The sequence below is a fragment of the Lonchura striata genome, chromosome 4 (assembly GCF_046129695.1).
Source record: "Lonchura striata isolate bLonStr1 chromosome 4, bLonStr1.mat, whole genome shotgun sequence".
In the NCBI taxonomy this organism is placed as follows: Eukaryota; Metazoa; Chordata; class Aves; order Passeriformes; family Estrildidae; genus Lonchura; species Lonchura striata.
The window spans coordinates 65,779,666-65,804,146 of record NC_134606.1 but is presented as its reverse complement, the minus strand read 5'-3'; the positions used below and the strand labels follow the sequence as shown (position 1 = coordinate 65,804,146).

Below are 24,481 nucleotides of genomic sequence, written 5' to 3'. Positions count from 1 at the left end.
CAGTAAAGCCAGCTAAAGGGTGCTTGGAAGAGGAGACAGACATCGATCAAGGAAATGGGAAAGGCATTGGCTTCATTTTTGCCTGGCTTTAAGACAAGAACTGGGCATCTGAAAAGCCAGAAGCTATTCCTGCTACTAAAGCTGAATCCAGGCAAGGAGGTTGGAGGTAATGACACAAAGGGGAAAAAATGTATTCCAGAAATAATTAAGGAGTGAGTAATTCACTGTTTGAATTTAATATGTGTGTAAAAACACCAGAAGAGGAGGCTAAGTCTTCAGGAAAATATTGCTGGGGTGTAGTGTAATCATACAGTAATTTATTCTAACTGCTCCACTTCACTGGCCCTGCTGCACGTCTGATTGTGCTGAAACTGGCTTCAGAAAGCTAAACAGCTAGAAAATCAATCCTTTGAGGAAAACAAACAAATAAACAAAACATGATTTCCTGCTGGTTTTGTGTCTTCACCTGATGCAGCAGAGTTATCATCTTAGCTGAATTTCTCCATCACTACAAGTGTAGGGCTGGCTGACAAGAAATGTGTTGGCAACAGGGAACCCAGGAATAAGTAGAATGAAGTTAGAACAATTAGATTTAGAAATTTGTTTTCAACCCTGTCAGCTTTTGCTGATGAAAAGATAAAAAATAGAGGCAAACTGATCAAGATGAATGCCGCTTAACAGATTCTGAGATCTGGGTATTGAGTTGAGTTGGCAGTTAGACAGAAGAGAACAAGGAAAAAAAACCTCCCAAACATTAATTTACAAGAAATCTGGCATAAAATTAAATGAGCTTAAAGCCTTAGCCAGGAGCAAGCTGTAAAAGGAGAAGAGCAAAGAATCAAAGAACATTTTAGTGAATCCTTAAAGAGAAACTGAGTGGGACCAAAAATGGATGAAAAGCAGACTGGAGTATCTTAAAAACCTATGGAGGACACTATATTGAGAAACACCATAGAAAAGTATGCAAAAACAGTGAAGATTAAAAGCACAGAGGCTGTGATGCAAAGTTGACTGTGAATGTGGTTATGAACAGAAAGTAATTTTGAAGTCTGAGAGGTCTTTCCTGAAGCTGACAGTGATTATTAGAAGATGTAGTTTGATATCCTATGTAGAACAAGCCATTAAAGTTATTTATCTAACCCTCTAATTTGTGTTCAACTAAAGCACCTCTTGGACAACCTCCCTCAGTGCTTAGAGATTCCAGTATCAGGTTTTTTTCAGTATGTTATACAACATTTTATGATCCTGAATATTTATTACTTTGTACCCAAATTCTAATTTGATTTTTTTTTCTGCCTGTAGCTTACAGCCACTTGTTTTCTCATATGTTTTCATCTACCAAAGGAGGTGTGTGCAACTGTGCACACAGCTGGATCAGGAAATTTAAGATATTAACTGCCTAGTCCACTTGCCCCATTGCCATGGGAAGGCCAGCAAAACACATAATCACAGCTAACTTCCCTTCACTCATCAGTGCTTTTGAATGAAAAAACATTAATCCACTAGAGCAAGACTATGAAAATGTCCTACATGGGTATCCATTCACTTTTTTTATGCAAGCTGTCTATCTAAGAGAAGTAAAAATGGAGTAGTAAAAAAAAGGTGGAAGTATACAATGAAAGTTAAGGTATCAGACAGGAAGGTTCTTCCTTTCTGAATTTTATTAGAGTACATTTACATTTTGTCTCACTGACAATGAATTGTGAAAACTGTGGAGCTCCTTCTAGGAGCTCTAACAAATAGCAGGTCTAACCTAGAGTCTAGTGAGGGGAAGAAAAAATAAGTCCATATAAAGAGTCCTAATGAACTCACTGAGATATTGCTCAGGCTTTAAATCCATTTAAAAAGTGCTGCTGGCAATGTATATTACTAGTGTATATATATATAAAATATATAAATACACAAAGCTTTCCCAGCCTCCATATGAGGTAATAAAAAAAATCATAGCAGTAGTTCAGGAAACTGTCACAAGTTAGAACTTGACGAAAGATTTTATCTGAAGAAGATAAGATTTATTTAATGGTTTACTTCTGTTTCATCTCAGTGCTAATAGTAAACACTTTAAAACTGCTGTATCTGTGTTTACTTCAGATTTGAAATATGTGGTTCCTTCAGTGAACTAAGTCTACATAGACAGAAATAATAAATGCATGTCCTCACTATTAGGCTGCTAATACTATTTGATTGCCTGCTTTTATGGCTATGTTATGATCCCATTATTCTAAGTGCTTCAAGGATCTCTGGTGAACGCCAGGAGGTTTAGTGAAAGTGGAAACAAGGACCTCAAAGTTCTCTCAAGGTGAGGAGTGGGAAAAAAATGCTTTAAGTAAAAAAGTTGATCAGTGGGTAAGATTCATCCCCAGTGTAAGCCTGTGAGCTTCAATGGACTTCACAAAACTACTTACTTAAATCCTGGTTCAGCAGTATCCTAAAACAAGTGTTTATTCAGCAAAGATCTTGTCTGACTCATGATATCAACTGTTCTGTAGATGTCAAGACTAATTATGTGTACTTATCTTCTTTCAAGGTTTGGGAGTTAGTATCAGTCACTCAATCAATACTATTCCTGACTAAACTAAATAAAAAATCTAACCTAGCTCAACTTTTAAGATTACTGAAGTAAATATTGTACCAGGCTAAGGAAAATTAGTTTTAAGTTGTTTGTTTTCCTTTAATACAAGACTTCTAAACAGAGGGAGGACATAACTAGGTTTATGACAGCAAGTGTTCATTCTTTTCACCTCCACTCTCCAGAACAGCTTTTGGGCAGACCAACATCTGTGCTACAGGAGCAGCTGCAGGCTGGACATGGAAACAAAGAATGGGATACAGTAGGAACAGTATGAGGAACAGTATGAGGAAAGTGTAGTTTCTTTTTGAGAAAATCCCAAAAGAAGACAACTCCCACCAGACCACCACCATCCAGGCTTTGTTCTTAATAGCACAGTTCAGTAGTTATATAGTGTCTCAGATAAGAAAACACATGTTGTCAAATTCCTTTAGAAATACAAATACATAAGTAATTCCTTGTGGCACAAATATGAATGCTTGGAAAACTTGGTAACAGGAAGGGACATCAAGTGTCCAGCAGCATCTTAACATTTCACTTCACCACATTTCCTACACCTTGATGCTCTAGTGCGCTCAGGAAACTTGGATAATGTTCTTAAAATATACAAAAGCCACAGGAAAATACTTCATTTTCCATTAAACCATAATTGTTCAAATCACAGCATTTTTGTTTCTCCCCCTGCATCCTGAGCACCTATGCCACATTTGAGAACAGAGCATGGAGACTCTTAGGTAGCCCAGCTCAAATGAGTTTTTGCTGAATCCTGAGAAAAACTGTAGGAGATGCCAGGTCCTGCAGTTTTCTGCTTTCAGGAATCCTGTCATGTCCTTATGGAATACCAACTCTGAGGCAAAATTCTCTTCTGAGATTTTTAAAAAAACTGTTGACATTTTTGAGCTACATGAAATTTTATAGATCTGTTCCATGATTGAACAGCTTTTATAAATTTTGGAATCTCTGGTGGTGATTAAGATCTTTATGGAATGCAAATAAGCAAAAATCTAGAATGATGGTTAAAGCTAAGCTTAAATGCATGGGGATCTTCTTAAAGGCTAACACAAAATTTTCTGGAGAATTAAGGATCTGTGCCAACTTGTAGTTGACCTTATCTCAAATATCACTCTGCTGGTATTTCCTGTCTGAAATATTTCACTTCATTGTCATCTGGGCTATAACCTGGACCTACCACTACTGATTTTCTTGGCTGTAGTAAGTAAGAATATACTAAACTCTGACTTTCTTAACCTAATCAAATAAGGGTTTCATGCTTCAGTTACCTTGCTCTTCAACCTCACAAATGACAGGAAAGTAGAGATGATTTTAATCAAATAGTACCTGTCTGCAAGATGTATATAAATACAGAAATATGTAAGGAGCATAGGCAAAATACACAGAAAATGACAATAGACTGCTGGTTTTATTGAGGCCTTTGAAACTAAAATTGCCAAAACTAATCATCAGTACAGAGGTATTGCTGCTACTTAATGATAATATGGACATACCTGTAAATAAAATGTTCCCTTAGGTTGAGCATATAGCATTAAAAAGCTATAATCCAAATTCTGTTTAGTTCTCCACCTAAATATAAGCAGCAAATTCTGATAAGATTTTGAGGGGGTTGCAAGATTTATTTCTATAGCAAGAGAACTTCTAATGCTCTGTATTTTTTGTCCTTACAATAAAATTTTAAGGTTGTACATTCTGACCCATTGTTAAGTGCAAAAGCATTCATCTACAGTCAATGCAAACATTTTTAAATAATTTCATTTTCCTATAAAAGTTAACATTAAATTAACAAAAAAATTTGAACTCTGTCAATGGAACTTGAAACAAAATGTCTAACAAGTTATTAATGTCAAATGACTTAAAAGATTCTACTCATTATTTTATGAAGAGTAGAAATACATATGGATTATTTAAAGATTAAAAAATAAATGGTTTTACATATGAACAGCACAAAAGCAAGTTGATAACCATAATTTTCAGGTTTAAATATGAACACATATTTTGTACAGTCTTTCATTTTACCAGAGGATGACAGTGATGTTTTATAATCAACACTGTAAAACTACAGCGTAATTTAGTAGTATTTCATTAACGTAAAAGTATAACTGATCCAAATCTAATATCTAAAACTAAATTATAAGTAGGTAAACTTGTTTATGGTCTATGGTATGAACACGTAAGGTTTATTTATAAAGCCAATATACATACACATATATATGTAAATATACTGGCTGATTTCCTCCAGCCTAAACTCTTAGTTTAGGCTGCAACTCTCTTGCTGTATTGTTGCAATGGCTTCTGATAAATTAGTTATTGTTGATGAAGAAAATTACTTTCCTCCAATAAATCTTTTTTTTAGGTTATAATCTCTGTCTTACTGAATTTGGGGCATGTGAGTGAATGAAATCACCATTAAGGGTGTAGTAACAGTAGGTAAAAACTCAATGATCACCAGAAGTTAGGTCATTCATGTCTGTAGTTAGCTAGAGGGCCACAGAGACTTTCCTCTGAGTGTTCACAGAAACTCTCCCTCATCAGTTACATTAAAGATTTTTCTATTTTTTTCCTTTATGACAACTCATATAGCCTATTACTTGTTGGCATTATCCATCTGGTTTAAAACCTGTTGGATGCCTAGAGTCAAGACCTAAAGCAGATGCCTTGACTCTCACCCTGAAGCTGATGTGGAGTATAGCTTTTCTCAAGATCCCCTTGTAAATTTGTTTTACAAGTGCATATGAGGTCCTTTAGCTCTGAAACACAAAAAAATTATCAGTTCAAACAAAGTTGACTTTTTCTGAATTTTCCATTTTACACTCTTAGCAAAAGTTTTTAGGTTTTATATAGCAATCTTACCTTACTCTGTCCTCAGAATCTCCAAGTGTTTTCTTCAGGTTGGAAAGATCTGGGTAATAGGAAGCAGGAGGAGAAATAACCTCTAGAACTCCAGACTGGACTTCTCTGGGGAAGCTGGGAAGAGAATCCTAGTGAGACCCCATTCCTCAAAAGGACTTTTAAGGGCAAATACAGACAGCAGCTCCCCAAAGTTAGGTCTGCTCCTCCAGAAGTGGCATTCACAACTCTATCAAAGAAACTGACTGCAAATTTGGAACCATGAAGGGGTCTTTAACAACTATCAGAACAGACAGGTCAGGAAAACACTGGAGAGAAGTGTGTCTCAGAAATCTTGTCCCTCCCACATCTGTAGATGATTACTAACAATACAGAGATAGCTGCCAAAATGCAGCAGCAATTCACAACCAAACCCACTATCTAGAAAAACTCACAACTCTTCCCCCTTGCATGAGAGCTCCCAGTTTCCTTACCATTGCTCCAACTCTAATTCTACTTTCTAAGCAAAATTATACTGTCCCATAGCAGGAGTTTAAAATTGAGAGTCTGGGTCTAGTCTCTGCTCCAAGAATTAAATTTTCCATTTAAGGAGACATTAAAAAAATGTATAACCTACTTTGGGAGCCAAATCTGGAAGTCAAATCTCCCTTCCTTCAAAAACCACAAAACAACCAATCAAAAAATCCAAACAAAAAAACATCAACCAAATGAAAAAAAAAACCCACAACAGGTCTCAGGTACATAAATTGCATCATTTTAAAACCCCAACACAAAAGAGGTAGAACAGAGGTTTCAAAACTGAGTTTCCCATTTCCTATGATTATTAAACAAAAGATAACACTAAAAATTAAACATATTAGAGAACCAACATTATGGGAAAAAATATCAATCTTACTGTGTAACCCTGACAAAGCAAATACTCTACAGTAATTTTTTCAAAAGCCATAATGCAGTAATATCTGAGCATTTAAATTGCTGTAGGTATTGTACCTTGGCAGTGCCAAGAAGGACTGCCTCTTCCCCTTGCACTCCCCAGATGGGCTAAACCCTCTGAAGGCAGAAAATGATGAATATTACTTAGTTAACAGCCTCAGTATGAGGAGTCTTTGGGGGGAAACCCATACACAAAAGAGAGTCTGGGAAACCCTTGGGTTAAGGAGGATGTGCAGAAACCCTCAAATGAGGAAGAAAAGGTCAACTCCTCCAGGGATCTTGTGCAAGAAAGATAAGAGCAAGCAGAATTATAAATGTAATCCCATTGCTGTCCCAAGTCCATTGCCTTCCTGAAAAATTGTTAAAAAAAGGAAATTAAGAGGCTTGGGAAAACATGGATGTGTTGTGGCACTAGGGGCCTAGTTTAGGGTTGGCAGTGCTGGGCTAATGGTTGAACTCCATTGATCTTACAGGTCTTTTCCCACCTAAGGAATTCTGTGATTCTATGACAAATGCCAGATTACACTGCAGGGTTGTGTAGTCAGTGGGGACCTCATACATACAACCTCAGGTGCATAAAATGCATCATTAATTTTGTGGGGAAAAGATTTAGGCTCGAGTAAATATTTATCAGAGATTTAAGCTGAGACCTTGACTTAACTGGTTAGTTAAAGCCTATTTATCAAATAAGAAATGAAAAATAAATTTGATATATACATTTCTGTTCTCAACTTCACAGTGTGTTATGGCATACATATTGAGAATGCACCTTTGCCTCAGTTCCATTTCAGGGTTGAAGTGTTCTACTTTATGGAGCTTTCCATAAAATCTCCAGATATGTTCACACTGATGGTTGAGTGTTACATTCTGTAGGACTTACCTGGTTTTAACACTTTCTGCAACACTCTTAACATACTCTGTATCCACCTAAAAAAAAAAGAAGGGAGGGTTTCATTAAAAGACACCCATTTTTGTATTAAACAACACTTTGTATGGAACATGTATATGCAAACACTTAATTTATTTTCCTTCCAAACAAATGTGGTACGTTACAGCAGCATTTCTACTAAGGAACAGTATGGGCTTTTCAAGCCAACCAAACTTTCAGTGTAGTTCACTTTTGCTTCCAACTATTACCAGCTGCCATTTCTGGTACTTTGCTTTTTCACTGTTTTTGCAGAAGACCAGGCTATTTTCTGGACAAAATTCTGTTCAGCTATGCCAATAAAGCACAGCCATATAATTGTCAGTAAAGAGAGCTGTTTTGGGTTAATAATCCAAAAATCACAGAAGAGGCCTAAGGCTTATGAGAAAAATCACCTAAGCTAAATATTAGAAAGCCAGCAATACTTAAAAATTTTATTTAATTTCTTCCTAATATAACAAACTTACAGCTCTTTGTTTGGAAATTTTGAGGACATTCATTACTGTTGTTTTATAAAAGTAACAATGTTAGCGTGCCAAACATATCTGTTAACTACATTAAGAGTGCAAAGTTTTATTTCTGAAGCAACACAAGAACTGTCTTAGTAGTTCAGATTTTTCTTTAAATAAGCAAATTGTTTAATATATAATCATTACAAATTATATATTAAATTTGTGATAAGTAAAAAAAAAAAAAAAAAAAAGTGAGATAAAGAACTGTGGTAAGGAAAAAAAATACCCAGAACTTAAAACTCACTCTTAGTCAATAAGTTCCTCAAGCTTAACCCATGATGTAAACATCGACCTTGATCTTTTAAAACACTGTGGGAAAAAGGAAGGTGTGGATTCATTATCAGTGAACACACCTGCCCTCCTCTCATAATACAACGTTCTTATCACCTCTCAGATCAGCATGGTTGTCTGCTGCAATTTACTGCATGGCTGGAAAAATAGAAGCTGTGAGAACATGACTTTTGGGTTGGGAGAAAAGGGACAGTAGGTCTTACCACAGCAGTTTAATCCTAAATTGGCTGATACAGACTTTTACTACAACCACAGCTTCTGTTTTTTCAAAGTGTCACATTAGGACTCTCCACAGTGGGAGACTATTCAAAAGTCAACCCTTAAAAACTCACAGAAATTTGAAGTCCTTTGAAGTCCTGTAATAATAAATTTATCTGAAAGGCAGCAAGACAAAGTTCATCACTGCCAGGTAGTGATTTCACTTCATTGTGGAATACCAACTGCAAAGTAATTTCAGCTCCTAAAAACTATGCTGAAGAGGAACTACAGCCAATAAAATTGGTCCTCTGTATTCATCATTGTGTTCCAAACAGAAAAGTGGAAGTCGTGGCCAAAATTAAAAGTGAACTATACTGTTTGACACTTTTACCTGCAAAAGTGATGACTAAATAAAATAAAAAAAAAAAAAGCAAACTGTAACTGTTAATGTATATGTGCATGAATTTAATGATGTCTATGGAAGGACGTAGAAATATACAGAATAAATACAAAGTCTGAAAAATTGCACAGTCATTTTACCTGCTAGAAGTTATTACTGGCTAATTCCTTTCTGCAGCTTTTTTTTTCCTGATGTAATCAAGGTATTTTTGAGTGAGAAAAAAAAAAGCATTTATCCTTAATATCTTAACCTTGAGCACTGTTTACTTTCCCAAACATGTTCAAGGCTCTGAAAAGTTCTTTTACATGGGAAATGCCAAAACACATGCAGAAGGCTCCATTATGTCAAGATACTTTACAAGATATATGTTACCAAACCAGCAGATAAATAATTTGAACATTCGTTAGACTAAGTTTACTTTCTTCAGGTTCTATGGTGCTTTTCTGTGGAGAACTTCCATTTCATTCTGGAAGCAGAAAACCTTCCTTTCAGAGACAAATAATGATTTCATATGGTTTTGATGGAAAATCTGATCCAAGGACTGTGTTGGTAAATATAATATGACTTTTTACCCTTTGATTATCTTCATTACAGATTTTTTTTTCCCAGATATGAACACTGAGGCACTAACTGCTCACCATCTTCTCAAGCCCTGAAGAAATCCCTCCCAAAGGCCAAGCTAACAGTATTTTGCACTGTTACTTTTAGGCATAAATCTCTGTATTTTCTATCAGCATCCTGCATCTTTCCATGCAGACCTACCTCTGCTATAAAGATGATTATTATGCAGTCCTTCTTTTGCTCTTCAGATAGTTGGTACAGTAGGGAATGCAATGTATCAATCAGGTAATTTTGTTTTTCCCTTTTCACCGTAGGAATACCCATCACAAGGGAGACTGCAAAGAGAAAACGTCTCAAGCCATGTAAGTTTAAGGGAAATTGAAATCACATTTTCATTTTGATTTGATGTGACCATGAACGTTGGCAACAGTTAATATTTCCTTAGCACTATGACAGCATTTGCTCTACTACCTGGAAGGAGAGATACCTCCAGCTATGTTTAGTTTAGAGACACCTGTGTCTGTGTTATAAACATCAGGTCTACACTTGGGAACACGGAGATAACCACTACCTCTGGCAAACACGTAGGAGTTTACTGCTGAGATTCAAAAGTGAGTATTGCACTACTCTAGTGAGCAAGTTCTCATAGGAAGTGAATGCTGTGTATTTCAGAAAGAAATCCAATTCAAAAATCCTTCTGAGCAGTTTAATTAATATGCATCAATGGTTTTCATAGCATCAATAAGAATAAAAGAACTAAGATGTTACTGTTATTAAAAATAAAGGAACTGAAATTGTCTCTAACAAAGACTCCAGTAGTAGCCAACCTGTGCTGTATTACATCATCAGACCACAAGCAGGATGCTTCTTTTTTCATTAGTATGAGCATTACTTAAATCAGCACCCAAACATAGCTCACTAAACCTGTGGAATCTTAGTCCTTGCAAGTGATTTCTATTCACCAAAATCCCAGAGGGCTGGTGAGGAAGCAACAGTTTGAAATAGAACAGTAGGTGCAATTAGTGACTTGCTTCTGACTTTAACTTCCATGCCAGTGTCAGCTCAAAAACCAAAGTGCCCATGTTCCTTCCCAGCACATATCCCATTAAATCATTGGGGTTTGTTTCATTTTACACATTGAAGGTCAACCTGTACTTATTAAACTGCAGTCTTGCTATTGTGATTTTCCTGCACAAATAAAAGAAGGTTAAACGTATTCTTTTATTAGTGGCACTGACCTATGGGCACTCCATTGAGAACTCCAACACCAGATCACATTGCTACAACTACACCTACTAATAAGTAGTCTGTAGAAAGTTTTCCATTGTCATGAGCATGACCCAGAGTCTGGGGACTTTTTAGTTAAATCAGAAACACTGCCAACGTTTCTTCATATAAAATCACTCTACAGGAAAGTAAAAATTTCAACAAAATACAGAACTCAGCAAAATGGTTGACTTCTTTACTTACTATTTTTGCATGGTCCTTCTACCTATCACATGACAGTTCAGATGATGCATTTAAAATTTGTATTCTAGTTCACTGAAATTCATTATGATTTCTACAGGTGCCCGCTGATTTCTCATGTGGATGAAAAAGCTACATTGAAGATATATTAATAGCCTTTAAACGATTACATCACCTTTCCCCTTGCTTTTCACATTGGCAAACTGAATGCATTGTAAATTCACCTTGGCTTCCTCATCCATACTAATTTCATGGGGGAAAAATGTCAGCTACTGCATCGTAGCCATATGAATATATGATTGCAAAAAAAAAATAGTCTTACTTTGCAATTAAGATTATTTTGTTGCTATTTCAAAAGTTTTTCAGAATACTTTGAGATAAAGACTTGAAATGGGGGTGGGCATTTTAAAAGTACTTCTGCTATTGCCATTAAAATTCATTCAGCTTGGCAACATTAGAAAGTTAAGGGAGAAAATCCATTCCAAACTTTTGAGTATGCTTCATTGATAGAAATTAATAAAAAATACAAACATACAGCAAATAGAAGCCAAACTTTATTTCCTACCTCCAGTTCTCTGTTGTCCAAAAATAACATTTGGGAAAATTGCATCTTCATATTCTCGAAGGTGAGGGAGATAGTAGTAAATATTTGTAAGAGTCATGGGGAGTTTTCTGGGGAGGTTTAACTCTTTCCACTTTAAATCACCTTAAAGACATAACAAACACAGAGATCCACATAAAATAAAAAGCAAGCAGAGAAGTCAATTTCTTCACCTGTTTTGCTCAACTGAACACTGGCAGATTACCACACACAAGGTTTTTCAATCAGAACTATTCCTCAGAAATTATTATTTGTCATATATATTACATTATATTAAATTGAGAATTTCCCAGTACAACTCCTTCCCACTCAGGTGGAGGTGCAGAGCTCCAAGCTTGAGCATCCTGGGATTCCCTATGCCTGCGCACTTGCAGGACTGAGTCATCTTAAAACACAGTAGTTATTTTAAAGGCAGCAGTAAAATAACTGTTGGGTTTTGGGTTCTTTTTACATGGTTGGCAAACAATTTTTAAATGAAAACACATATTCTGATTAATAACCTTCTAAACTATTTCATAAACTTAAATGCTTTTTCCAAAAAGTAACACAAGGTAGTTTTCACAGCTCAAGCAAAAGTTCTCAGTTTATAAAAAGTCCTATGGTAAGAAGAATGACCACATACAGGCCTTTAAAAACTATTCAAGAAACAAAAGACTATAGCAACTAAGAGAAAAGTAGAGATTTTATTTTTCTTTACTACTTTAAAATAAAGATGCAAGGAACAGAACATTTATTAACTGGGATGGAAAGTTACTTTTCCCAAAAAATGCATCTAAAATAACTCCCCAAATTTACCACCCTTCAAAGTTACATACAAGTATCACAAAAGCCATAATCAACTTTATTCACTTAGCTTAGAATAAGAAAGGCAGATACTTACTGAATGGGAAATAATTTAAGTTTTTCAACTTTCAAAAGATACTCCCACTGGAAATTTGGTCTAAAAAGAGATTTCCTACCTAAAGAAAATACTTAAAAAAAACCCCAAGCAACCATATAGATCTGCCCAGACATTTGTGTATGAGAAAGAGACCCACAAGTCCTTCCACACTGTTAAGCCATCAAATATACTGGAATTTTGCTGCACAGAAACCACCTTTACAACTTTTAAAGGACTTTGTTTCTTTATTTGGAAGTAGTACCTATCAAATATTGGGCAAGAGAGTTTAGTTCCATTGACTATAATAATCCTTTCAATTTTGGTTGTATAATAAAACATGGCTGGAATGGGAAGCAGAAGGGTAAGTAAAAATAAAAGGAAAATTATTCAGCAATTTTAAGAAATTTCTGCCTTAAATCCTGTGAACTGACAGATTGAATACTTTCTGAAATTTAGCTGGCTCCAGTAAGAACCAAAAGCAGGGGGAAGAGGAACTTGCACTCTCCTTTACTGCTCTTTTATGCATTAGGCAGTAACTCTTTGCCCACAATAAGTGGGGTTACTGGGGGCTGACAATGTGACTCCATTCTAAAGCTCCTAATGCCACCACCCTGACAATGCTCAGCCCTTTGTTTATACACTTCTGAACAGTCCCAAGCAATTAATATCAAATAAACAGACAAAAACTGGCAGGGGAGAACAGGAGAAAAAACAACTCTGACTATACAAAGAAATGCACCTTGTTCTTTCTTTCCCTGTAACAGCCCTCGTTAATTCCCCATTTTAGTCTGATTATCAACCTGCTGTAATGAATGAAAATAAGGATTGTTAAATGGTAATTTTCAGTCACACCCAGACCCTTTCTTGAAATGCCTCCAGCACAGAGATGCCTCTTCTAGTTTCCCTTCTCTCCCCAGGGAAAAAGCTCTGCCAGTCTCAACAGGGAGGAAAACAGATCCTGCACAACTACATAATTTATTTTAGTTTACAAAATCAAACTGTCACTCTATTGCCTGTAACTACAATGTGCAGACAGATAGAGATGTACAACAGTCTGTCAGGTGAGGTAACTAAAAAGTTCAATTAACAATGGAAAGAAACCAGATCACTACACTTTACATGTTGGTGTCCTAAAAAAACCAAACCAAACCAAACCAAAACAACAACAAAAAAAAACCCCAACAAAACAAAAAACAGAGAAAACCCCTACACACCTGTGTGATTTTTTGTCATGTTCATTGTCCTGGCGACTATATGTTTAATTTCATCTAGGGCACTGCTCAGTTCATGTGATCTTTTTTTATTTTCCTTGTCAGCATACAACAGTCTTTGCTGAAGTTCCAGCAAGTGGTGTTGGTACGTATCCAAGTCATTTCCTGCAATAAGAACATAATTTATTTTCTAAAAAGTGATTTATGACGGAATGAAGTTAAAGAATAGGAGATGGTTCAGGAGAAGATGTAGTCTGGAAGAGTATTAAGAAGGGAAAGTTTAGGGAGCACAGCTAGTTAAGGCAAATTGAAGACAAAACCAAGAATAAGAAATCCATAATAAGGAAAAAGACTGAAAGACTGTGAGTTGCAGGGGAACGTGCTACATTCTTCACCAAATAACAAATAGTGATGACCCTTTTCACACTGAAAATATACTTATGCAATAGCTTGTTTGTGTTTCAAACACTATTAAGAATAAAACAGAGATATTAAAAGCATTCAGTCTTCATCTAGGAGTTATAAGATGTCTGGAGTACATTAAGAACTATTAATAAAGACGGTTAATATAAAGCAATATTTCAATAACATCACCCCTTTGCAACAGAGTAAAGCAAGTAGAAGAGGACTTCTGCCTCATTGTAAAATGTTTTATAATGCTGCTTCTTTTATTGGTTTTGTTGTGGTTTAGTTGGCTGGATTTGGATTTTCTTCTAATAAACTTCTTCTAGTTCTTCCAGTTAAATGCTGTTACTTAGATAATATATTACCCCATTCTATTTGTGGGCTATGCTAAGTTTTATCTGTGGCAGCTCTCATTTTCTAGGACCCACCACTGTCTCTCTGGAATAGTGAATTCCCAGGGATTCTAACCTGTAAAAGACACTACAAGCAAAATGCAGATGTAGCACAAATTTGTGAGGGTTTGCAGAGGTGTTTCAAACGGGAATTAGTTTGCATTTTGGATAAACAGGAGGGTTTATTTGCATTAAACACAAATCCTTAATTTAACCAATAAATGTGTGATTGGGAGACTAAAGTTTAAAACATCTAGGAAGAAAGTGATTAGAAAAAAAAGTAAACATGTGATGTGTATTATCATTATTTACCTCATTAAAATTTTAAAGGATGTTTAATAAAATCCCATAAAATGAATGCTTCCTAAAATTTTTGACACTCTTAAAATGTTTTGACTTTCAAGAAAGGCATTCATGTCTATGAGTATGTTATACTATGGAGCTATGAACATAAATTTAGCATTGCTGAAGGGAGGGGAAATCTGGATTTTTTCAGCTTCATGCAACAAGACACTTGTATTTGATTGAAGTAGGCTTCCCTGAGAAAATCTGAGAATAAATTTTTAAAAAAACAAACAACAAGAAAAAAAAGAAGGTCAAAACAGATGAAGTGTCTCTTTAAAAATATAAAATTGATAAAATATATTGAAATAGATGTCAAATTAAAAATCTGTCACGAGGCATCAGGCTTCAGAGCTATTACCCCAAACAAGCTAAATTTTTTGACATACCTAAGATCCCTTTCATCAGCTACTATGTATGAATACATTTTCTTGTTTATGCTTTTCTGATGTAGCTGTATTTCCAATGCCATAATCCAACCTTTAGGGTTTTTTTTCCTTTAGAATGTATATAAATAAAATGAAAACAAAAGCTTTAAGCTGATTTAGGTGACTGACAGATAATCATCACACCATTTTCATGGCAAGAAAGTGATTCCAGATAGAACATCAATACACATAAACATGGTGGAGATTTACCTTACAATTCCTAGACAAATTCAGAAGTATAAGCTAGAGATATAGTAATGGATGTGAGTTTCTCTTTAAATTCCAATTTATAGAAGGAATTAGTAAAGAAATGGCAGATGAATTATAACATGATATAATTCATAATTCTCTCAGCTATGCAGTGTCAGTGTGACTCAAAATGACCAATGTCACCCCTGGGGCTGACATTCTGGCAAGCACCAAGTAATGGCACTTGTATTTGCTTACTTACAGGTGAGCCTACCAAAATGTCACAGGTGCCTCTTGGAAACAAAATGTCAACACTCAACTATCATTGAATGCACCCAAGGAAGTTGGCATTTGTAATCAGCCTTATCTATTCCTTCAGGCCAGAAGAGGGAATCTACATTTTAAGTCTTTCAGAATTGAACCCTCTGTTCAGACAGCAGAACATGATTCTTAGTAATCACTTATCTCATTTGTTTTTGATGGCTCAGGAAGCAAGGGTTTGACACAAGGAACATAATATTCACTCACACTTGGTGAAGAATGAATTTATTATAAAAATATATAGTTTAAAATAGAACATTAAATGTTCTAAATTTTACTAGCGCACATGTAAATAACGTAATAATTAACTATTATTAAACCTTTGGCAAAAAGTGTGTTTAGGAAGCATTATGAAGGTAAACACCCTAAGTATTTCAACGGTCACTGAGTTTAAATGGACTTGATGTGTGTGAGCGTGTGTGTGCGTGTGGAAAATATTCTTTCAGCATCTAATGATCCACAGAGAACTGAAACAGCTGCTTGCAACAGATTGCTTATAAAGACACAGGGCATTTTTACAAATACTTTCTGACAAGGAGGGTCAGGAAGATGGAGCTTTGGGTACATCATGAAACACTCTCTGTGCACAGCAACAACCTGACCTGACTTGGCAGTGCCTTGTCTAACAATGGTTCCATCAGCAGCAAGGAGCCTCAGAATAAAACCAGAAAAGAGCAAGATGGGACCTATGGCAAAACTACAAAAAGCAAATGAAGGTAAAGAAGGCCCTGCAGAGAGACCCCAACAAATCAGAGCTGGGTCATCACCAGCTGTAAGAAGTTCAACAAGCGAAGGGCCAGATTTTGCACCTGGGATGGGGCAGCCCTGGGTGTACAGACAGACTGGAGAATGAGAGGCTGGAGAGCAGCACTGTACAAAGGGCCCTGGAGGTCCTGGTCGATGGAAAGTTGGATCTGAGTCAGTGCCCTGGCAGCCAGGAGGACAACTGTGTCCTGGGGGCATCAGGCACAGCATCACCAGCTGGGCAAGGGAGGGGATTGTCCTGCTCTGCTCTGCTCTGGGGCGGCCTCACCTCCAGTGCTGGGGGCAGTTTGGGGTGCCACACTATAAAAAAGACATGGAGCCATTAGAGAGTGCCCAAAGGAGGGGTCTGAAGGGAAAACCCTAAGAGGAGCAGTTTAGGCCACTGGGTCTGTTCAGCCTGAGAAGAGACCTCATTGTAGCCCTTGGGAACAGGCTTCCCAGTGCAGTGGTCACATCACCAAGCCTCAAAGAGTTCAATAAGCTTTTGAACAACACTCCCAGGCACATGGTGTGACTATGTACAAGGCCAGGAGTTGGAGTCAATTATCCTTGTGTGTCCCTTTCATCTAAGCACATTCTGAGATTCTATGTAAAGGCTTCTTCTCCCCTTGGTGAGCTGAAGATGAATCACTCTGATGGGTTTAAAGTAGTTCACTGAATTTCCCTTCCAAGAAAAGTCAATGGGGCTACACTAGCTACAAGCCATAGGAGCAAAAAAAGACCTAGCCATCTCCCAGGCATAGTGATGGTACTCAAAAGCTTTTGCAGTGAATTTCAGCTCTACTGTAGCTTTCCTCTGGCTGTTAACTACACATTGGCATATAATACCTGTGGATACTGTAATTCTAAGACAGCAAATTTTTAAATAGTTTTAAATGCTCTCTTGTGTTATCTCCTAATAGATACATTTTATATATATAAAACTTTCTGCACAGATTTGAACTGTTTAGAAAACATACCAATCTCCAAAGCAAATACTCATTCTCAAAGCCAGTTGATTATTTCTCTGAGCTCCATATATATATGCTTCCTGTATGATCATAAATGCTTCTACTCTCATTAACAATTTCTGGCAATACCTAAGCGCTGTGGAACAATCCATCACTATCTCCTCCTAGCACTCAAACAGAAAAGAAACAAGGAGAATTTGGAGTAGCAGAAAGGAGGGAAGAAAACACTTCAAAGTCTAACAGTGAATCTTGTTCCTAGTTCTTGATTACACGCTAAATTGCTTATCATACCTAAACGCGGTTTCTTTTAGAAACTGAATTTTGGCTAATGGCCTCCTTAAAAGAAAACTATATAAGCACACTAACTGCAAAAGATTTTGTCACACTCTGTGCTTGGAACCACTGCTCACTGTTCAGGTTAATGAGGCATAGTAAACCACTGAGGCATACATTGAACTAATAATTGGCAGTTTATTATCTCTCCATAACTGATCTGAGATACCTTTCTGAATCTTGTTACATGCTTTGCATGCTCAGGTTTTGTGCTCTCTAAGTAAGGAAGGGAAAAAAAAATCCCCAAACAATGCCTCTGTCTCAGGTCATAAACAGTGAGTTCTTAGGCAAACACTTAAATTCAACAATGTGCATTACCTTTAACTATTTTGTTTAGAGTCTTACAGCACAGTATTACTTGTCTCTTCCAAAATGTTAGAGATATCTACTCGCTTTTGACAGTGCCCATGTCAGGAGCTACAATGCAGTAGAGGGACTTTGCATTAACCCAGGGACATCAAAGAAAAGCACTGTACCAGCAACTTGGAAGCAGAGGAGATAGGGCTCCTCTATTCCCATACAGAGCACACTGGGAAGAGAATCACAGCACTTTCAATATTAAAACAAACACATGCCTTACAGAGTTAAAGGCAGATCAAAGTTAATAACTGGATTTTAGAAACTCACAACATTTTCTAGTGTACTCGGTCTTGAGTTTGGCACAGGATACTTTTTACTGAACAATTTACATACTGTATCTAACTGAAAATAGATAAGCAAACTTGTTTCAAAGAAAATACAACTTTAACAATATTTTCCTCAATGTTGGCAAACAATCTTCACTTTAGATCAAAGTCTTTTTCTATATTAGAATGTAATGAAAAGTGATCTTAAAACAGTCAGTCAGAACATCACCATATAGGAAAGCAATATTATTAAAATAAGTGAAAAAATATAGAAATTGAATGGATATTATATGGTGTTTGGCCATAACTGGTATACTTTGGTTTTAAGGTAGTACTCATTCACTTAAAGCAATTGCTATTGCTTTGTTCTGGTTGGTATTTTAAATATTTAAAAAATATTTTACTTCTCTTCCTGAGGTAGCAACAATTACTAAATTATTCACACATTTAATTAAATGCCTAGGCACCAACTAAGGTATTTCTTGACAGAACTCTATTCCTCAAGACTCAGTGTACAACACTGGGAGAGCATGAAGGTCATATGATTACACTTGTCTAAGGTAATGATGAGACACTATACAGCAAACAAAGAGAGGTCTGAGATGCTCCCTTATGCTTTTCTCTACAAAACTCAACAATAACTGACCTGCTTTTATACCACAAGATTTATGGCTAAGTTAAACTACTCTTTAGGCATAGTCCTTCCTGAAGTAACAGTAAGAAGCAGCAGAATCTTCATTTAGTAAATTACACAGGTTGAAGCCAGTAAAACTACACAGTTTCTAAGTCTTTTTTCCTAAGTACTTTTCTACTACTTTTCTAAGTCTTGGATATGAATTTTGATATGAAATTTTGGATCAGTAAATACTAAGCTTTAAGTGGACCATTTGAGGCTGCTGTATGTTGGAGGGTTTTTCAATGCCAAAATGCAGAACTGCACAAAGAAACAGAGTAAGCAATTGATAAGACTGAAAAACTCTTCCCTTATTACACTGTGCATGTCAGCCACATCCCAACTGCATGTTGAGGCAAAACCTGAATGTGCAAACCTTTGTTTGCTCTCAGTGTTACTGGAAGGAAATGTACACATGAAGGGAAGATGTAGCCTACCAGTCAGCTGGGACAGCTGGGAAAGGTGGTGGTTAAACACAGCCTAGCAGTCCTAGAGAAGACAGGAAGAATGCCAGTTGGGACGGGATAAGAAACCTGCAAAGAACTCCATCACAGATGACAAAATCTCCTCGGGACCTGCACTGGGCTGAAACAAAGCATAACACCATAGGCAGAAGATGAGAAAATGCAAACACAAGAAATATGTAATCATGCTGTCTGGACTAGCATGTACATTACTGTATTTCAACTGGGGAAAAAATACTTTCATCAGAAATACCTCTTTAACCCTTTGCAATGATGAAACTTTCTCCCCCCCCTCCAATTTGTGGAGCAAATTCAAAAAGCAGATTTTAAAATGTAATTGAGGATCCTTACATACACGTCTGTGAATGTAATCGTACGAGCAGTTTCTCTCTTGTTCACCCCACCTCAAGGAAATAACTAATGAAATTCAGGTTTCACAGTGTTTAGCACAACATGTATATTAACACGCCTAGGTCCCTGTGACATCATATTTCACCATCAACTTGTCCTAATTTCCAGGTAAAGCTTACTTTTAATTTTCTTGGACAAAGAATCCCACAAATTTAGATAAAGAAGGCAGTAACATGTTACAAACCAATTCAAAGAGATTTAATCTTGTTACCCTTGAGAGCGACATGAAGATACCAAAACAGATTAGCTGATTAATATATCAGATTATATTAATATCTAATAGATTATCTGCCAAAATAGATTATCTGATTTACCTCATTGCTGTGACTTAAAAAAAAATTTGCTTTTATTCAGTAAAGACCAAAATTTATTTTTCTTCAGGAATACTGTTTCCTCTGAAGAAACTCCAAAATGAGGAGCATTCTTGTGCGAGCAGAAAATTTAGGTCAGGTGAATTAACAAATGAATTGTGACTCAGTTTCACAAGCAGAAACCTCTGCATCATCCCAACAACAGCCTTTCCTATGCTCAGATACAAACTGTTTGCTTTAGACAGGTTTGGCTTGGGGTCTGGGGAGGGACCAAAAAGTTCACAGCAAAACCATGCAGGGCATGGAGCAGGAATTGCTGCAGCAGCTCAGCTGACTGCTCACTAACAACAGCCCCACGTTCACAAGCACTCCAGTGGATGCTGAAGGAATCCCACACTGCTTCAGACACAGCATTTGCTTCCACTGAAGATCTGATAATTACTTTTATATGCTTAATTTTTTCTGTCCCCAAAAATATCAGCATATTTCTAATGAAATCTTTGCTTACATTTATAAAGCAATGGGAAAAATGACTATTAAAACATCTTCATAACCGTAGTTAAAATAGACACAGTATTATCCACAATAACTGAAGTCCAGTGATTGTGGTAGCTTCTAATCTTTTAAGTCAATGAGCGAGTAGCATCTTCCCTGCTATGCCAGTTTGAGTTATGTGTACTTGATTTTAGTCTCACAACTCCAAGTCAATACTCAGGCTGCACATAATAATCAGAAGCAGCACCAAAGAGCCAGTTATTTACTACTGTCATGGACAGTAAATACATTTAAACTCAAATCTCTCACGCTACCTTTATTATAAGGCATTTAAAGGTCACTTTAGCTTAAAGGTGACTTAAGGTACTGATTTTTATTTGCACAGAATTTGGGACAGAGCCAATATCTAATTTAAACTTATAATATTCAAGCACTGAAAGGCTCTGAGACTGCAGACAAATTGAAGAATATTTTACATATTTTTATATTATAGAAGTACTTAAGACCTGGTGCCCTGTCCTAGCTTTACAAAGCTTATTTACTATTCCAAAATCACTGCTTTCCAAGAAACAATTAACTAGGCAGAAACCTGAGGGAATACTACAGACTACTGCTGCTTAGTGTGATAGACTGTAGTCAAAAAATCAAGAGCAGCCTAAACGTTTCAATGGGCAGAGCAGAGAAGTTAACAAAAGTTAGGGGAGATTTAACAAATGTATGGAAGAAAATGAGCCAGAAAACGTTTGACAAATGAGGGAAAGAGATGGGAGGGAGTTAACAAGCTGCAACAGTACTCACAGTAACTGGTGGGCTAAGTGGAAAGGGCATTAGAAAAGAAAATAGACATCGTAGTTTGAGAGGCACCAAAGTGGAAACTCTTGTAGCGCTCTAAGCATGACAATGGATAGCAAATTCAGCAGTGCAGAAGAAAAAAAACAGAGGTTTAACAACATCTAAAGAGATATCTGCCTGTTTTCAGAGCAAAATATTTATTTAAATATTTATTTAAAACCATTTTCTTAAACAAATACCCTGTGACCAGTATTAGTGGGTTTGCTCCCAATGCTTCTCTCTCTGTAGAAAAAGGTGTTTCTTATTGTTACCTATGGCTGCGGTTCTTAAGGTTTTCTGGATGGGTAGAAGGCTTGTCTTCTACCACCCCTTGGGAGCAAAGACTATATTTTCAGTAAAATAAATATAATACAAAATCATTCAGTACTGCTACTTTCTCCTTTAGTTACCAATATTAACTATTTTATTTACACATTTCTGAGATTCACTAAGCTTAGGAGAGTCTAAAGACTACATATTCACAGACGCAATTAATGCAAAAACCAGGTGCAAATAATAGTAATTAGGCAAATTACACCATCTGAGAGGAATTAGTTACTCAGTTTACTGTGGAGGAGGAACCAACTGTGGACAAAGAAGTTAAGACAACACATACACACCACAACATATGTTATCCTTCTTGCCCAAAACAAACAAACAAAACACAAACAAATAAAATCCCAAAGCAAAACAGCCCAGTATGGAATGTCATCAGAGCCATGTCAAAAAGAAAGCGAAATGAAAATGTAATGTCAGTAATGAGGAGCCTCAAAACATGAACCACAAGACAACACAATGGTAACTGCAGATTGGACAAACGTTTTCATTCTGACATCTCTTGGATCTCAGTCTCCCAAGATTTTTCCTCGTTTTCCTACCTCACTCGTAGCAAGAGTGACACTGCAGGAAACATAAAATGTTATACAGTAAACAATCATATAGTTGGCCTAAAAGGCAGGAGGATCAGCATTGCCTTGACTCTATTCAATGTGCCATTGAAGATCTCTACCACCACTTTTATTTGTTACAGTAATAATTAATACAAACAAATTATCTGCTAGCTGGAGTTGTGTTCATCCCAGAAATTACTAAGTGGTTTATTCTAATTCTTCTGCACCTATAAAACCAAACCTATTATAAAGGTGCACGTAGGAAGCATTCCAAGATCCACTCTCTTTCCCTCACCCCAAATCAACCACCTCCTCAGCCATAACAAGCCATGTCTGCAAGTCTCAGAGATACTATTTGGAAAGACCTTCTCATTTCTTTTTGGAAAATACCATCCGTTTTATCTTTCCTATATTGGCTCAGAGAATCTTAGACATGGCTTTATCTAGGTGGCATGTGCCACCAACATAACCTACTAAAAAGATAGTGTACAATTTTAAAGTTTAGAAATAAAGTATTTTTTTTTTCTCTGCATTCCAGTTCTGGAAATATGCACAGGGAAAATAGTGACTGTACGTGAGGCACAAATACAATTGCAAATACAATTGCAGGATGGATAATGCTACTATATCCTCCTCAACAATAAAACCAAACCCACTTTAAAAGCGACAGCCACACCAATCACGTTTAGATTTTTCTTTCCATCTTAATGCAAGATGCTTGTTAGAAAAAGAGCTGAAAAAAATAAAAGGGAAAAAAGAAGAAACTTTCATTGTTCCTTAAACTCAGGGTTGTATTTTTAATAGGGCAAGTATGGCCCAAGGATCCAACCCTGCAAGCTGTTTCTCAAGGCTGTGTCGGGGCGCAGTTAAGCCACGACCCCGGGAGAAGAGGCGAGACCCGCATGCCCAGCCTCATACGCGGCCAAGCTTCGGGGGCACACGCGTTCCTTATTTCCCCAGCACGCGGGTCCGCAGCGCCGGGAGGGGATGCGGTCACCAGCCGCGCTGCCCATCGCAACCCTGGCCGTGCCGTGCCGTGCCCGGGCTCGGCGCCGCACGGAGGGACGGAGCCCGGGCACGGAGGGAGGGACGGGGCGGCCCCGGTGCCCCCGGTACCGTCGGGCGCGGCTCCGGGCGAGCGCAGCGGAGCGGGAGCCGGCGCCGCGCTGCCCCGACGGCCCGGACAGAGGGGCACGGCAGGTGCCCGCACGACGGGACGGGACGGGACGGGACGGGACGGGACGGGACGGGACGGGACGGGACGGGGCGCCCCCGCCGCCCACTCTCACCTCGGCTTCCCTGCCACACCGCGAACCACAGCAGGGGGAAGGCGGCGCCGAGGCACAGCGCCGGCAGCACCTGCCCGAGCCGCAGCCGCATCTCCCGCGGGCGCTGCCCGCAAGAGCCGCGCACCGCCGCCGCCTCCGCCCGGGCAGCGGCAAGGCAAGGCAAGGCAAGGCAAGGCGGGCCGGGCGTGCTGTGGCCGCGCTGCCCCGCCCGCCCCTCCCATCCCTGCGCACAGCCCGCCCCGCTGATCGCCCGGCGGGGCCGCCGCGCCCGCCCGCTGCGCATCGGCGCTCCCGAGGAGTGCGGAGCGTCGGGAGGGACGCGCACAGTGCGCGGGGACACCCGCCGCTCCTGCCGCCCGGCTTTCCCCCGGCGGACACCAGCCCCGTGAACAAGTGCCCACGCCAATTCCCGCTGTGAAAGCCCTGGCAGAGCACGCCTCTGCCCTCAGCTTTCCCGACGCACGGACCCACACCGAAAGACCCCTTATTGACTGGGGCAAGTAGAGACTGTTCACGACAAAAACGTCCCGGCACTTGGGCAGGTGTTGTTTAGCCCAAGTCATAACATTGAAAGGAATAAGATGGATGTGTCTTTACAAACAGGTGCTGTGTAGGTGGAGCCAGAGACTTGTACGTAAGGAAGTAACGAGAGAGACTACCAGTTTCAGAAAATATTACTAATTGACAGGGACTACTGCTCAGCCAAAGTCACGCTTAATTCCTGAACTTCGAGAAAAAGAATAAAGAATTGATAGAACTATCCTATGCAAGGGGTGGTGCGTGCTTTTGTGTGTGTGCATATTAAGGGAGATGTGTAGTGGGTGAATCGGGAAGTCTGTACCTTTCAAGTACCTCAGCCAGTGGAGAAAGAAAGAGGTTGATGAGGCTGTGTCCTCCAAGAATTTGAGAGACCCCATGGGAAATGCCTCATGGCCTCTCCCTTTGTTCTTGCATAA

At 38.2% G+C, this 24,481-nt stretch overlaps 1 protein-coding gene across 1 annotated transcript in view; it reads right to left on the bottom strand.

Moving 5' to 3' along the window:
- Positions 1 to 23,675, bottom strand: part of MGAT4D (MGAT4 family member D) — a 32,805-nt gene extending 9,130 nt beyond the window's left edge. Inside the window, exons 1-8 of the mRNA XM_077782588.1 lie at positions 23,526 to 23,675; positions 13,414 to 13,575; positions 12,468 to 12,540; positions 11,284 to 11,426; positions 9,453 to 9,586; positions 7,245 to 7,291; positions 5,435 to 5,548; positions 4,075 to 4,150 (exon numbers count right to left, since the gene is read on the bottom strand). Coding sequence (XP_077638714.1) covers positions 4,075 to 4,150; positions 5,435 to 5,548; positions 7,245 to 7,291; positions 9,453 to 9,586; positions 11,284 to 11,426; positions 12,468 to 12,540; positions 13,414 to 13,575; positions 23,526 to 23,616 — 840 coding nt within the window. The 5' untranslated portion in view covers positions 23,617 to 23,675. The remainder of the gene's footprint in view (positions 1 to 4,074; positions 4,151 to 5,434; positions 5,549 to 7,244; positions 7,292 to 9,452; positions 9,587 to 11,283; positions 11,427 to 12,467; positions 12,541 to 13,413; positions 13,576 to 23,525) is intronic.
- Positions 23,676 to 24,481: the final 806 nt, after the last annotated feature.